We start from the raw sequence: 15,863 nt of genomic DNA, 5'->3' as shown, positions 1-15,863 counted from the left end.
CTCTGTTATGACTTAGCGGAACAATAAACTGATTTCATTAGTAAATTATAAATAAAGGTTTCAATAATTGATACAAATATTATTAAAATATTTATTTATTGATGCTTAGTTAAATAAATACATAAATTGGAACGTTTATTTAACTTTATCTTGATTACATAATCAAAACTAATAAACAATGCGTTTTATTTGCTATATTTTTAATACAGAATGAGTATAAAAGTAAATAACTTTTTATTAAATAGTATTCGACATTTCAAATCTTAATAATAAGAGGATAAAATATTAAGAATTATAGAAACACAGAATGTACAACTTACTTTGTAATAAATATTAGAAGTAATAGAATTTTTCTCATTTAAATAATAATAATGTCACACCATTTAGCTTATGTAAAATATCTAATACATAACCGGGGGTGTAACTCAGTGGTAGAGTGTCTGCTTCGCATGCTGAAAGTCCTGGGTTCAAATCCCAGCTCCTCCAAGTGAATTTTTTTTTTTTTTTTATTTTCAATAACGAAATTTTATTATTTGTTAAATACATTTTTATATAGTATTTTAGAATTTTTAAATATATTTACATAAAATTATTACAAATATAAAATAGAAACTGCGGTATTATTACACTTGTATACGCAAATAGCTGCTTTATATACATTTAGATATCGCCTGCGAAATTTCACTTTAAATAAAGTCATTCAATGCATGATTCGAAAGATAGATGTGAGTCCGGACCCATTGATAAGCACTTGAGCAGCAGGAGATATGGTAATTTCTAACCCAACCTAGTCACTCCTGCGGCACTAGTACTTATGAACAAGACAGGATTAACTTCCGATGTATCGTAGTCCTTCCATTGTTACGATAGTTATACGATCCTCTTGATGAAGCAATGATGATCCCTATAAATTATCATATAAAATTAATCATTTAATTTATTTGATTTCAAATTGTTTTAAAGGAAACCTTAGGTTAACGTATAATTAGGCGATTAAAAGAAAATTGAATTCGTCGATTAACAGACAATTAAGCAGGCCGAAGCAGGTCTTAATATAACGTGCCCACGTTTCCTTATAATTTAACGCAAGATTAGATAATCGGCAGAAGAATACGGTAGCTCATAGATATTGCATGACACATTCACTACGTGCACACTGTAATCATTTTACGAAACGGATAGAAATCTTAAGTCAATTGAATTAGCCTATTTATGAAATACATCTTACAAACAAATACATCCTTGTTTGCAACATTTTCTATATCTACTTATTCAATCTAGTTATTAAGCTTTTTCTTGCTTCAGATATAAATATCTATTTTATTATTATATCTACTTAGTATTATATTTATTCCAAAAAATTTAATTTGAAAAAGGGAAAGAAAAAATCTCAAAGTATATAATGTATAGTTATACGAATGAAACCGATAGTGATAAAATCATTACAAAGCAGTACAATAGTAATAAGGTATACGTTATAATTATTAGTCCGGATGTGATACCGTACACTATATATCGTATATACTATAATGATGCGATGACACACAGTGGTACTCATTGAAGCGACCTCGAGTAGTCATTAAAGTCGCCCACTATCTCAGCCTCTTTGTTCTTTCTTCTTCTGTTCGTCTCCGAAAAAATTTCGAGTTTCGCGTCGTAACGTCGACTCCGCATTAAGATCTGTTGTTTCTATCTCGAAAATTTTTATGCTTTCCATATACAATTTATTCTACTCTATCTTTATCTTATTACCAAAAACGCTTCCAAGAATATCCTAGAACTGCACAAGCGCACTATTGACAGTTTCAATTAACGTGTCCTTGTTACGATTGAAACATCGTGGAGTAAATTAGATTTTACTAATCTTTTCATATAAATTATACTGCAAAATAGAAAGATAGGCGGATCACTCTGGACATTGGACATTCTTATGTAAGATATATCTTTCTTCAAAATGTATAAGATATAACTTATGCTACAAAATAAAAAAAAAGTAGATCATTATAGACCTTGGAAATTGCAAAAAAAATACGCAAGGTATAATAAAATTCTGTTTCTATGTAAAAAAAAAAATCGAGAATGAGATCGGAAAGAAAACGAAGCAAAGAACTTGAGGATTGGAAGCAATATCGCGCACGGAAATGTGTGTACGCACGATAGAGAGAGGGAGTCTACAATCGAATCTTTGATTTCTCTGCCCCGCGACCCTGCTTAACGCTTCTCGTTTCATCAAACACCGTATTCATCGTTCGCCTCCATGGTATGATTCGAGGTTGGTGAACGATTTTTTCTATGGAACTTCTGTGGAACTTGGAGCAGATATTCATATACTATCGAAGCTTAGAAAAACGATTCGAACAATGATCGGTCTTTCTTCGAGTAGTTTAGTACTTGAAAAAGCAGAACGAAAAGAACATGCAGGACGTTTGTTCCAGACTGTTAAAAATGTAAAGTGGCCACAAGCCAAAGAGGATTATTTCGATGTTGCGGCCGTTGCAGATTCAGCTGGACGCGAACGCATGTTGCACACGCAACGTGCGTAGTTTCAGTGGATTGTTTTTTCGATATTCGTCGGCTCAGACGCGCCAAATGAGAAAGTATGCTACAAGAAAAGAAGATGGTTAGAACAAGAGAAAAGGCAGACGAACAAAAACTTATAAAACATAAATAAAACTATGCAGAAATGGTGTGAGATTCATAGAAAAGGGAAAGAGATCGCGAGATCGACTGGGATGGAGGGGATAACAGAAAAACGGGAGGAGCGAAGAGGAAAGGAGAATATCACCAATTAACGCTAATTTCTGTTAATGTCGGCTCCCTCTGGGTATTCGTGAAATAACTCGTCAACTTATTAGGCTACGATGCACAAATTGTGGGTGGATGAACATAGAAGAAATTCTAAGAAACGAACAGGGGAAATGCTCTTCAAGTGGCAAAAACTCGATACCTTCTTCGTCTTAGAAACGATACTTGAAAAAATATGGACTATTACTCAAGAAACGCAGACGATTCTTTATAAAAATTCGCGGAGTCTCGGAAACCGTGACTTCTGTCTCGGCTCTGCGACCAAAAATGTTCTATTTTAAGAGCGGCGCGTTTCGAATTAAGATCGAGATACTTTACGATTTTTCGTAAAGTAGCTTGTGCTGCTACAACTTTCGATGCATAGAAGTTACGTCACTTTTAAACGAGACAAAGAAACTATGACAATGTAAACGAAGCGAAGAAATATTTTATTAAATCCCTATAATGGAACCTCTTATGTTTTAAAGTCTTGATATTTGGATTCTAGGCATTCGATAATTTTCTTCGAGGCTGCCGGTTCTCGTGTTCTATACTATCGTTCGAGAGGGGTCAAGAAGTCGCGATGATAAAGCCTAACCACGCACGCTGCGTGCCATTACATTTTCAGAATAACAAAATGTCTCCAATTACGTTTCCTCCCAATCTGTTAGACACCAAAGTCGTCGTGCCTCTAACACACACTCGGCAATACGAGAGAATCGCTTGTTTTCGCAGAACGTTTCGTCTCTTTTATCGTTTCCGCGATTGTTACGCGGGGCATATCGCATCGGACTTCTTTTTCTCCTCACTTCTTCTCGAGACTTCTATTCTCGAGGTTTCACCGGGTGTCAGGTTGAAACGATACTTTGTGACGTTATTATGCGTGTGGTCACATGTGATCTCGTTTCTCGGATGTTGTAAGCCGAGCGCGAAAAATATGTTCCGAAGAAGTTTATCCAATTCGCGGATAAAGAGAGAGAGAGAGAGAGAGAGAGAGAAAGAGAGAGAAAAGACCTAAGGAGACCGCGCATCTGTTAGGATTTCCAGGTTTTATTGGACAATCGAAAGAAGATAAGCCGATCGGTCAACTATGTAGATGAATTTTTATTAGATTAGAAAGCGTTTCCCGTAAAACCATATATTAATAGAGGAATACTTATCGGATGTGGTTTTAGCAGTTAGGAGTTAATCTTGTTTGCGTGAGATCGTGAATGTATTTGTGAGGAAAATAAGAATAATGTTATTCTTATGTACATATATATCTAAAACAATCGGGCCCTCATTACGTTGGACAATCAATTTCCTACGGCGTGAAGCACGTGATCGATGTTACTCGAAAGCTTTTACGAGATACAATGATATTCCATGTAAAGCTGTAAAATATAAATATATTATATTGCAAACCAGTGATTCCTAATTCTATTCAATGGTAAAACGCATTTTAATTTTCATATAAAAAGTATATATACGTATGTATTACTTGACTACGCGATGTTCAAAGAAATCGTGTTTAACTTGACTGAACAATTGGAGGAAATCTCATGACCTCTTAACTTCTATTTGACACTAGTGTTCATTGATGCGTTCTTTTGCACTTATTCATGCAACCTGGCGTGGTCAATTCTTCGGAATGATCCGATGTTCGTTAGAATCTTCTAATCTCATATTGCCGAAATCTTTCGGTAACACTACACTGCCGTTTCGAACGGATTCGGAGAAGGGTATCGAACTATCTCAAATTCAATCGATCAATGAAAAGTCGACGGGGAGAGAAATGCACGGTAATCACAAGAAACGATCTCGAAAGATCGAAATACGAACCGTCACAAGAAATAAATAAGCTTTATCATAAATGGAACGTGTACAATAAAATTTATATCGTTTCAAGCTTTGTCACGTGCTTCTCTTGCGTTTTGTACACAGTTTTCTTCCCGCACGCTCGTCGAATAACTATAAATAACGAAAAATTCCAAATTCGATCGAACAAACTGACAATGAGACTTCGACCTCGTTTGGTTTGGCGATTTCAAACATTTGCAAAGATCCGTCGCGCCAAAAAGGATAAATGGAAGTATCGCGATCTAAATCACTGAACGATTGTTAAAGAATGGCGAACTAGTAATTCATGACAAACGTTCATCTTTTTCTCACGCGATTCGTTTGTTTCACGAATTAAGAATTGTTTGGGAAGAGGCGTAAAAAAACACGCGCACGACACATGCATCACAACTGCAGACTGACGACTGAGCGATAAACTGTTCTTGATTGGCTTAATATAGTCGGACGAGCGCTGTAATTGGCCGCTCCTTGCCGCGCGGGAAATGATTGGTCAATTTAATCCTAGAAGCACGGTGCATTAAGCATTCAACCAGCGTTCAGTACCTATTAACGGTTCGCAAGAGAGGCACTGCCACTGCTACCGCCATGGTTTTCTGCACTGTGTGACGATACACCTAGTCACGGTGGTGGTGTATGGTTCTTTCTTTATCATCTTCTATATGTTATGGCCTCATCCGAAGTGTCTCCCCGTCTAACCCCGTCGTTTTCTCTTTTTTTCTCTCTCGCCATCGTTCCAAATCAATTTACCAATTGAAATCAGTGCCGGACAGTGAAGAATCGCGTCACTGAATGGTCCGCCAACCGACGGGCAATGTGCGTTCTCCCCTGTGCCTGCCTTCCACCGCTTGTTTTATCAAACCATTCACCGGCTCACCAAATCCTTATTGCCTTGCCTTGGCGCACGATTTGAATCGCGCGGCTGATGACACAACCTCTCTGTAACAGTGCTTTTCAACCTTTACTTACTGATCGAATTACACACATGTCCGAGATATGAACCATTTGATACGGAATTGTCGGTAAACGGAAATTGAAATCTACCGCGGAAATGTAGTAACGTAAAATGAGACTCTTCATATAGAATAAAAAATACGTTCGACGATAAATTTGACAAAAAGAATATATATACACTTTTAAAGCGAGAGACACTGCGAGGATGGGGAATTATTTAAGATATAAAATAATATTAAATAGTGTTAAAAACTTTTATTCTTTTATGGAATAAGATTTTATTTTTTGATGATTATATTTTGAATAACTACGTGAGTCATGAGACGCGATGGAAAGCCTGTTTAATAATATAATAAAAGTAATCTAGGGATTTAGGAAACACATTAAGGAACGCAAAAATTAATTTCCAATATAATTAATTTATAATTCTTTATTCATTTATAAAGTAAAACGAATATACATTTCTTTATAAATTTTGGTATGACTTTCGTGGTGGCAGTTGAGAATCGCGGGCACGGGTGATGAAGCGTCTACGACGTTGATTGGTCGAGAGGCTCCCTTCCGGTTTAGTAAGTATATTTTTGGTGGTGAGATTTCCCGCGCCACGATTATTCGTTTTCCGGATATATTTTAATTTTATATGTGGAATAAGTGGTTTTATATATAGAATGAGTCGTTTAATATCGTAATAACAATTCATTTAACGATTGTAACGCGTTTAGAAACTTACCGTGAATTACAAGCGGAGTGAAATATATTTGAAATTTCCAGGACTACCATAACGAAATATTCAAGATCGTAGAACATTTTTAAACAATTCGTAAGTAGATTCAACATTAATTTACTACTATTATTTTTGAAATATCGAATAAACTGAACTTAATTACGATTATATGATGTATGTACACTTCGAAATTACGGCATTTCTGTGTGAGAAGTAATCGTGCCGAGGTGAATTTCTAAATCATCATCTACGGCACTACTACTTAACAGACAGATCAGCACATTAAGGTAACATGGTAGCCTCTCTCTAGCTCTTGTGTCCTCGACAATTGCCTGCTGACTGCGTTAGACGAAATGCAGACCCAAATATATAGGTCTAAATGGGATTAAAGTTCGAATTTTCCATGGTCATTACTCAGACGATTTGTCTTATCTCATTATATGCAAATTTACTTTTGAGTTTACCTCCAAATTGAAGGAACTCGTCTGCCTTTTATAAAGAGAATCATACATGTAATAGACCATCTCGATACATATATAGATGCAACTTCGTGCGTTTCGAGGCATCTGTCGGGAAGATAGCTTAATTTGCGAACATGACAACGAGTGTGTTCTTTTCCCGCCCGTTGTTACGGTCACAAGTCGAAATATCTTCGCTCTTAACCACCCTTACCTGAAAGAATCATCATAATTTTATTTCAAACTCTTTAACTCAACCCTGCTGCGATTCTCGAGCTTTTTACTTTTTAACCTCACTTAATTTTGATCTTTGCTTATACCTTTAATTTTGATTTTCCAATTTCACTTTAGAGAAATTGGATTTTTAATGCCTTAAGAAAACTATTAGTATACAATTGAAACGAGAAGTGACATGCGTGACAGTAGCGGTTTTCTTTTATATGAATTTATTTTAAAGCGGTCACATTGGAAGCAATTATTTTTGTATATAGCTTCTTTTTTAAGAAATATTCTAGTAATAGAAAAATACGATTCGTTGGCTCAAAAATGCAGCAAGGTTAAAATACATATATGCGACAACGCTGTGTAAATTATATATTCATGCGTTGTTCTCACAACATTACTTTAAATATTATCGCTTATGCAAAGTACGTATGAAGACAACTTCAAATAGATTTATCAGCTTAAATAGTTGGTCATAATGTGAATCATCGGTAACCAACATTTTCGGTTGTTTTCATCGTTGACGCTATCTATATCTATACAAATATCAAGGTTTGGAAATCGTATCGTTAGTAGAGCAATTACTAATTGATCGAAGGACCGTGAGTAGGTCCAGTCGTGCAAATTGACGAAGAATGACGATGGTCGTATAGAGTTTAATGGAGGAAAAGGACAGCTTGTTGATTAATGTGTGCACGCGGTGTGCCCCTATGCCACAGAATGTGCTCCTGTACAACCGTCAGCTTGCACTTGGGAATAGTTTGGTCATTTCGTGATAATCGTCGTCTCTGCCTGGATAGATTCACGCACAATTTTCTCATGCGGGTCCATTTTACTGATTTAAAGCAACTTACGCAGCGTGTAACGCACCTTTTATTAGTATACAATCCCTGTTACGTAGTCTTTTCTTTCGTCGATGCCGATCCATTGTTCATCGATTAGGCCAGCCTCGTGTCCCGTGAGATTTAAATAAAACATGAATCGGTTTAGTGGCTATTCTTCATTCGTCTTCAAATTTACGATCAGAGATCTCTACTATAATGAAATCAGATCAGAAATCACTAGTATGTTTAGTTACTTTATTATTCGATAATTTGAGGAAAAACGGCACCTTATCCAGTTTTAAGTCATCACATATGTTTATATATTTTCCTTTTGAAAATGTATAAATAATGTCCGTAAATATTGTTACACTTACTTTTGCTTTATGGCACTTCGTTTTAGCTTATTTTTCTTAAGTTTCTTTAATACAGAAGCACAATTATACACAATTTCGTTGCTCATCAATGCCTGTATAACGATTTAAGGTGGAATGAGCGTGCCATCGAAAATACACTTCGTAGCGTACAGAAGACACACGTGCACAGGTGTTTCCTGAAATCACGTGTGCCACATATGACTCTAAAATGATACCGTACTGCTTCTCGCAAGAGGAAATATATTTTATTCAACTCTAGAGCAAAATAGAACTTCCGAATCTCTCAGTTTATTAACAAAATTCTAAATTAAATGTATTACAATGTAAACATTCGGAACATAAGATTTAATAGTAACAAACATACAGTTTTGAATTTGAAATATTATATCGGGCTTTCGACTTGAGATTGGATTTGGCAACCGTCTGAGTGAAATTTAGTGAATTTTCCCTGAATTTCCATGGAAATTCATGATTGAACGAGGGAATGGCCCCGGCCGAGTAATTTAGAAGAGTTTATTAAATTGGGTAGAATGCTGTGCGTAGGCCTACGCCGGATACTCGGAGAATGAATCTCATCCAACGAGAGGAAGTTCGAATTAACTCGAGCCACTGCCAAGGGGGTACGGCAGAACCCCATATACTATAAGCTCTTGTCCCATTTATTCTTTGCACATTTATGCGTCACGACAGTCGTCGATGGAAAAATGTCGTTCCAATAACAACAAATTTCAAGTACTCTAAATCGATATTAAATTGGTATATTATAAAAAATGATGAAGTGGTCGATAAAATTTACAGTAGATTACGGATGTTTATGGAAATTTATATTTTTAACCTAACTAAAAGAAGGGAAGTTAAATAAGGATTTGTTTCGTCAACTAAATATTATATTTCCGATATTTTATATATTTGTCCATAGTATGTGCATCCACGGTATAGTAGTTATAAAGTTTAAAAGTGGAAAATATAATAGAGAATTAAAACTTCGCTGGTATACGATAGAACCACATAGTATAAACTTTTGTCCTATTTATTCTTTGTATCTGAATGTGATTGGTGACAAATTTGTATAAACAAAAATTAAACGATCGATGAAATTTAAAGTTCAAAAGTGTAGAATGTAACAGAGAATTAAGACTTATTAGAATCATTTGACCCTGCTTCTTACAGAGTATTAAGACTTTAATGAGTTTATTTTATGCCGGATAGGTGGGGGGACATAAAGGAAAGGAGACGAGAGATCGTATCGCTAAATCGATAGAGAAGGAAAGATATAAAAGTATGTCGTACATCGCACTACTTGAATTGTAGTACTTTGACACGATCAGACCCTGTAGTATTCGATCTGCGTGGGCGGTCATACGAAACGAATAAAAGGATAGAGAGATAATTAGATAAAAGAGATAGGTCATTTTTTGCGGTTCGTCGTCAAATTTATTCGTGGAATGTACAGTGTTAATGATAAAATATATAAGAATATACACGATATTATGAATCATTTGTATCATAATATTTACTCATTTTTACAAACAATAATACAAGATATACATAATGCTAAAAAAGACTGTACAGTATGCCAGTCGAAATAACAATATTAGCATTCCTCTTCTATCTATAATTTATTCATCCTCTTTCACAAATAATATCTACAACGCTAGGTTCCATTAAGACTGGTTCTAGACATCTGTGTACAGCACTTCCAAGTATCTCGTCTAATAGGAAATGGACAACACTAGAAAAATATTTCGTGTAAGATTATTCTTGTACGAAACAATAATATCTTAGACTTACTTTTCATCTGAAACAAATCTCCATAGATACAGTTGTAGATAATGCGTGTCAACTTGGATTTGTTGCAGACCATATTTACTGAACGTTCGTAATCTTACGCATTCCAGGAAAGTCTGTAAATAAAGAATAATTCTTATCGTTCGTTTAGAATAGAATATCGAGTCTTGATAGTATCGAATATACAAAATATGTTGCGTAGTATACAGTATACGCAACGCGAGAGAATAAGGTATCTTCGTGATGCAAAGTGGATAATGGCTGTGCTATTTTATCATTGTAAGTGGCTGACAGCACCTGTTTCTATTACAGTACTGTGTCTGCTAAAAGTATTTTACCTTTAAACTTATTTTGATAATCCCCGTAAGTATCGAGGCTTTATTGAATTGAACCGAGGAAAATATTTCTATACGTTCCGAAAATAACTTATGAATATTCGTCACCAATGACGAATCCATATGATTGGGTGTGTACGACGACCAGCTTGATCTATAGTGATGTCTCGACACACTCACGCTAGAAACAAAGCAAGTTATTTAATGAAACGTCATTAATCGTTTAGAAACGATTATATTGTACCTATGGGTTTTTCTACTGCTGTCGCTACTTCTGTCGACTTGACCATCAGAATCGTCGTATAATGCAGCTACTTGAGTGTCGATTAACGTCACATCTTCTACGACCCTCTTCATTACAGCTCTAACGGTTCTTGGCTCGATCGTATGCAACCAATCTCTCGTTTCGACGGATTTTCTTAACATTTGCGATACTGCTAAGCCTTGAATGCGAACGTAATGGTTTAATAAATTTTGCGCTGCTTCTTGGAATTTGTCGCAAATCTCTGCTTCAGTTGTAATAACGTTTCCAGATGATGTGTACTGTTCGATGTTGAATAAATTATCAGTAGTAGTAAGCTGTAATTATAGAAAAATGTCAAAACGATTTCTTATAAATTTGTTTTTTTAAATTACTTTAAAATTATTCACTCTACCAAATATTTGACATTATTTTCTTTATACTCGATGCACATCTTGCTCAATAAAAGTAACAGAGTGGGTGAGAATTTTGGAATATCAGAGCCAGTAAAAAATTCACTTGCAGTGACCACTAAATGATGTAAAAATCCAACTACTAGGCCTTCCCTCACTTCATCCACACAGAAATTTTGCAGGAATTGCGTTTTTAAACTAAAGGACAGATCTGGTTGCAAAAATACCTAAAATTACATAATTTTTAGTTAAACAAAATAAATTAAAAAATGCTAAATATAAAAGACAAACCAATAAATCCTGCAAAACTCCTTTAATTTTTTCTATAGTAGGCATTATCAGTAATGCCTGAAGTTCTGCTAAACTATTATCTCCGTCTTGAGAAGCTTTGGTTGTCAATATCTGTCTTACTTTAACGAGTGTTTCACTTAAATGAGACTTTAAATTGTCTAAATGATTGCGACATTGTTTTCTACCCACGTTAATAACAATATTGGTACCTGTTCTGTAAATAAAAAGTACATGTTTTAATCTGGATTTTACTTTACATTTTTTTTATAAAGACTATTGTTTTATTACCTTGCAAAGTCTGTATCTTTACACAACATATTCATTGCTTGCAGTCTTCTATGGAATTTATCTAATGCTTTTACTAAAATAGCCGTATCAGCTACACTTTCTACTCTCTTACCAATTAAATCAAAATATTTTTTCATATTTTTCATGACAAAGTTATTCGAACGTGTGATGGCTTTTGCATCAAAATCATCAGTAAATTCATTATCTTCTGATGGTGGCTGATTTATAAACATGTCATTGTAGGATGCAATGATCAAACATAAGTCACTTAGAAACCCTGAACTAGTCATATCTACAAATTCTACGATATCATTTTCATACATATCTTTTAGAGCATCTAGTTGTTCAACTAATCTTCCATCTGCATGTGTTAAAAATTCGGCACACAAAGAATCAGCTGGTTCTTTTAGCTGTAACAAAAGATCTACATTTTCAGCTAAAGATACAGTTGATACATCTCTTTTATGAAATTGCATTCTCAGTCTTGACTTGAGTTCCTCTACGATATCCTCACAATCTTTTTGTATTCCTTGAAAGGAAGGCATATTACCATATTGATTCAATACACGTTGTGCATGAATATAATCTTGTACTGCCTGAAAGTTACAAATATATTTTTATGTAGATGCAATTAGATATATGTAAAATAAAAGGAAGTGTATATAATGATATACAACGTGACATAGACCTGTGCATAATTCTCTTCATTTATTTTATCTTTTAAATTGCCAGGCAATTTAAAGAGGAATTGCAACTTTTTTAACAGTGTATGAACTGAAGATAATTTGGCAATCTGTTGTCTAGTACCCTGTAATGTTGATGAAATCTGTTCTGAAAAAGAAGTGATACTGTCCATGTTTTTCGCCAGTAAATTCATACTATCTTCCATTTTTTTAAAATCTGTTTTCATCTAAATAATGAATATTGAATAAATATTAAAAATTGAATAAATAATCATACTTATACAAAATCTGAGCAGATTTACCTTTCTGATAGTATCTGTAGCAGATATAAATTTATTATAATTTTCATATACTAGAGTTTGCATATCAGAATGTAAAATTTGAGTATTTTTTATGATTTCTGCTTCGTGATCCATAATTTGTTTTAATGTACACTCCTGCATCAGAAGAAAAATTATTTTATGTTGTTAAACAAATATAGAAAATAATAAATATTGGGAAATGTACTTACTTTTAATAATTTTTGAAAATACATATCAGGATTAAAGTGCTGTCCATTAATATCATATGGATTGTTCGAATTTTCTGCCATTTTGACTAATGTTTTATTCGTAAAGCAAAGTTTTGACAGTAGAACTTTGACAGGTTAGCTATTGTATTGGCAAGTTACAGCTGTATTATTTAAATTCTACGGAAGGTTAGGTGGAAGACGCTTTAACAAGCAGCATAACCTCTCGTAGCTTAAGAAGAGCGCAACAAGTATAATAATATGAAGAGAAAGCGATTTTTTAACATTCTTTTTTAAAGAAGACGTGTCTTACGAAAAATGGTAATATTCCGAACTTTTTGAATATTGCTGCATTTCATATAAATTAAAAATTTAAGATACGTTTAGGATTGAAAAATAATGAAGGTGTTATTACATTTTATTACTGGATTTTATTCTTTGAATATCATAGAACTACACCATATACAAAAAGGTTGTAAAAAAATAATTTAATTTTAAATTTCTTGAAAAATGTGTTAACTATGACGTTTGAGAAAACGTTTGATTAAAAGTTAATATTTTTCATGAAACTGTGACAAAATGGAATTGTGTATTTGACGAATGTATAGAGGCGAAGAATAATTTAAAAAGATGCCACATCCGTGTGTCGTATGCGGTCGTTCGCGTATGAATCCAAACAATAAAGAAGAAGAATATATGTTTTTTGGATTTCCTGTTAACGATGAAGTTCGATGCAGAAAGTGGTTGGAATTTTGCTGTCGCGAAGATTTGTATAAACTTACAAAGAAACAATTACTTCAACGAATGGTATGTTCTAAGCACTTCGAACAGAAGGATTTTTTAAATGAGTATCTTGACAGATTAAATAATACGGCAGTACCTTCAATTTATGATCCTAAACAAAGTTTGTACAACATAACCTGCGTATTATGTGGTCGATCTCGTCGAGATCCATCAAATTTAGATTATGACGATGTAACATTTCATCATTTCCCTGGCGAGGAATTTCGATGTTTGAAATGGCTTGATTTTGTTGGTGTAGATTCATATTACAGATTGACGAGAAAGGAAATTTTATTTTGTTACATTTGTTCAAAACATTTTGATCGTACTCAATTTCTGTCTGGTTATAAAAGCAGATTGATAGACAATGCTATTCCCAATATCAGAAACCCTGATCAGATGGATGGATCTGAACAATATATTATGGAATTTGTGTTTGAATCAAAATATAGTTCCTCAGACAAATCTAAGAAATTAGAGCCTTTACCACCTGCTGTCTTAGAAAGTCAAGCATGTGCTGCTTGTGGCAGATCAAGATCTGATCCAAGAAATAAAATAGAAAGATACAAGTTCCATCCTTTTCCTGCTTATGAAATTGGCAGGTGCTTAAGATGGTGTCAATTTTTGGGTAGAGAGGATTTATTAAAAATGTCACCAAATCAAATAAGAAAGTTGGTACTTTGTTCAAAACATTTTCAAACAGGACAAAGTTTTCATAAAGTCGGACCATGTGATGCAGTTCCAACAATAAAGGATATATCACAATTAGACTGTGACAATTCAACAGAAAAGATAGAAGATGACCAAGATGTGTTAGAAGAAGCTAATTGTAATAATACAACTAAAGGAATTAAAAGGCAAGGTTTTTCAAGACCTTTAGTATCTAGTAAAAAACCAAAGGTAGATAATAAGCCCACACCTCTTGCAAAGAAACGTGGGAAATCTAAAAGGCCAACTCTTATTAACATTCCAAGGCCTGATCCTAATAATATTGAAAATCGTATGATAAGAAAATTACCACTTCCTCCTACTTCCAATTGGAAAATTCAATTCACAGATCAATTTCAACCCATAACAATAGCAAATCATATTACATCAAATATTTCAAATAATATACAAGGTAACATAAAGAAAGTAATCCTACCATTTACTGGTGATATATCAAACTTAGGTGCTCCTATTCCAGTGCATAGTTTATCCAGTATTCCCCCTGGTTTATTAATTAAAATAGATCTTCCTGAACAGGAGCAACAAAAGATGAAAGCAATGAAAAAGCAAACTAGACCAAAAATAACACATACTCCTATTGCTTCTAATGAAATTGATACAAGACAGCAAGTGTGGGTGAAAAATGGTGAAGCTTCAGTCACATTGCCAGTTATAAAACAGAGCAAACAAGAGACAGATAAAAATTTAGTTGAATTTATGTCAACCTCTCTGGAGGAAACAGGAGGTAAAGTAGTAACTGAAGAATTAGATGTACATGAGGAAGTTGTAGTACCACATACATTGGAAGTGTCAGATGACGAAGCATCTAATGTGAAAGAAGAACAATTTTATGAAAATTTTGAAGAAGTAGAATGCTTACCATCAAAAGAGCAAAAACCTGTGAGACGTAGAAAAGGTTCAAGAACAATGAGAAGAACAATTCTTCCTATTAGAAGTGAAGTAAAGTATTTTCTGCGCAAATTGGCACCTCATATGCATAAATTACCTAGGAGAGCTAGAGCACAGATGAAACTTGCAATTGTTAATATGGTGATTGATTACTTGTAAATTTGCTAAGATATAAATAAATCATAATATTTTTAACAGTATATAATTAAATATAAGTACTCTAAACTCTTATACACATTACAGCTACTTATATATTAACCCTTTCCCGTACTTTAGCGAGTCTGATTCGCTAAAGTGCGGGAAGGGGTTAAGAGAAATCAGACATATATCATTTAGACAGTGGTAATTAAGATATATTATTTTTATTATATAACATGATGGTGATAGGTATGGTAATAATATATCTAAAGTAACAAAAAGTTTTGTAGAGTACAAATGATATGTGTAGCAAATTACTCGACCATTTTTATGTCATTTGATTTTATTATTATTGAAACGTACATTTTTAAATAACAAAGATATAGTACTGTTATAAAAATTTTTAAGAACTTATAAATTTTTTACGATTAAAAGTAATTGATGTTGTATCTTTAATTCTTATAATAGGAACAAGGTATAGTTTCAGTTTGTAATTTATGTGAATGTGTCTGTATTTGTATGTATGTACATATGTACATGTATATATATAGTGATATTATGTTGCAAAAAAATATGTAAAAAGATTTATGGCGCAATAAAAC

The 15,863-nt window shown here is 33.8% G+C and overlaps 2 protein-coding genes, 3 long non-coding RNA genes and 1 other non-coding gene across 15 annotated transcripts in view; 3 read left to right on the top strand and 3 right to left on the bottom strand.

The window, feature by feature from the left end:
• Nucleotides 1-77: 77 nt before the first annotated feature.
• Nucleotides 78-5,182, bottom strand: LOC110119923. Its single transcript, XR_002308446.2, has 2 exons — nucleotides 4,265-5,182; nucleotides 78-4,157 (listed from the first exon to the last, which is right to left on the bottom strand). It is a non-coding gene; the product is annotated as an uncharacterized LOC110119923 (long non-coding RNA).
• TRNAA-CGC lies at nucleotides 415-486 on the top strand. The gene has a single exon. It is a non-coding gene; the product is annotated as a tRNA-Ala (tRNA).
• LOC110119914 overlaps nucleotides 5,167-15,863 on the top strand; it is a 303,031-nt gene continuing 292,334 nt past the window's right edge. For 7 of the 10 annotated variants that reach the window (XR_007226599.1, XR_007226600.1, XR_007226597.1 and 4 more), the window contains exons 1-2: nucleotides 5,406-6,143; nucleotides 6,346-6,394. This is a non-coding gene — a long non-coding RNA (uncharacterized LOC110119914). Of the gene's footprint in view, nucleotides 5,255-5,405; nucleotides 6,144-6,345; nucleotides 6,395-15,863 lie in introns of those variants that run through there. The other 3 variants (XR_007226603.1, XR_007226605.1, XR_002308435.2) reach the window with 3 other exon arrangements.
• On the bottom strand, nucleotides 5,990-8,357 carry LOC125386452. The gene is made up of 2 exons (XR_007226608.1): nucleotides 8,177-8,357; nucleotides 5,990-8,013 (listed from the first exon to the last, which is right to left on the bottom strand). It is a non-coding gene; the product is annotated as an uncharacterized LOC125386452 (long non-coding RNA).
• Nucleotides 9,588-12,868, bottom strand: LOC100644908 (vacuolar protein sorting-associated protein 51 homolog). Its single transcript, XM_003401041.3, has 10 exons — nucleotides 12,727-12,868; nucleotides 12,518-12,652; nucleotides 12,221-12,442; nucleotides 11,533-12,128; nucleotides 11,245-11,458; nucleotides 10,956-11,180; nucleotides 10,544-10,878; nucleotides 10,303-10,480; nucleotides 9,968-10,080; nucleotides 9,588-9,908 (listed from the first exon to the last, which is right to left on the bottom strand). Exons 1-10 carry the CDS (start codon nucleotides 12,805-12,807, stop codon nucleotides 9,800-9,802), a joined length of 2,208 nt encoding a protein of 735 aa, XP_003401089.1. The 5' UTR covers nucleotides 12,808-12,868; the 3' UTR covers nucleotides 9,588-9,799.
• On the top strand, nucleotides 13,036-15,323 carry LOC105666536. Its single transcript, XM_012316851.3, has one exon. It carries the CDS (start codon nucleotides 13,354-13,356, stop codon nucleotides 15,280-15,282), a length of 1,929 nt encoding a protein of 642 aa, XP_012172241.1. The 5' UTR covers nucleotides 13,036-13,353; the 3' UTR covers nucleotides 15,283-15,323.

Source organism: Bombus terrestris, chromosome 15 (assembly GCF_910591885.1).
Source record: "Bombus terrestris chromosome 15, iyBomTerr1.2, whole genome shotgun sequence".
Taxonomy (NCBI): domain Eukaryota; kingdom Metazoa; phylum Arthropoda; class Insecta; order Hymenoptera; family Apidae; genus Bombus; species Bombus terrestris.
This window is presented reverse-complemented; position numbering and strand designations above follow the sequence as displayed.

Bases quoted from the DNA above. Each gene is read 5' to 3' on its own strand.
- LOC100644908 (XM_003401041.3), bottom strand. From the start codon at position 12,807: ATGGCAGAAAATTCGAACAATCCATATGATATTAATGGACAGCACTTT. The intron at 11,181-11,244 runs GTTTGTCTTTTA...ATGTAATTTTAG, and splicing joins GAGTTTTGCAGGATTTATTG to GTATTTTTGCAACCAGATCT. The intron at 10,879-10,955 runs GTAGAGTGAATA...CTATAATTACAG, and splicing joins AAAATAATGTCAAATATTTG to CTTACTACTACTGATAATTT.
- LOC105666536 (XM_012316851.3), top strand. From the start codon at position 13,354: ATGCCACATCCGTGTGTCGTATGCGGTCGTTCGCGTATGAATCCAAAC.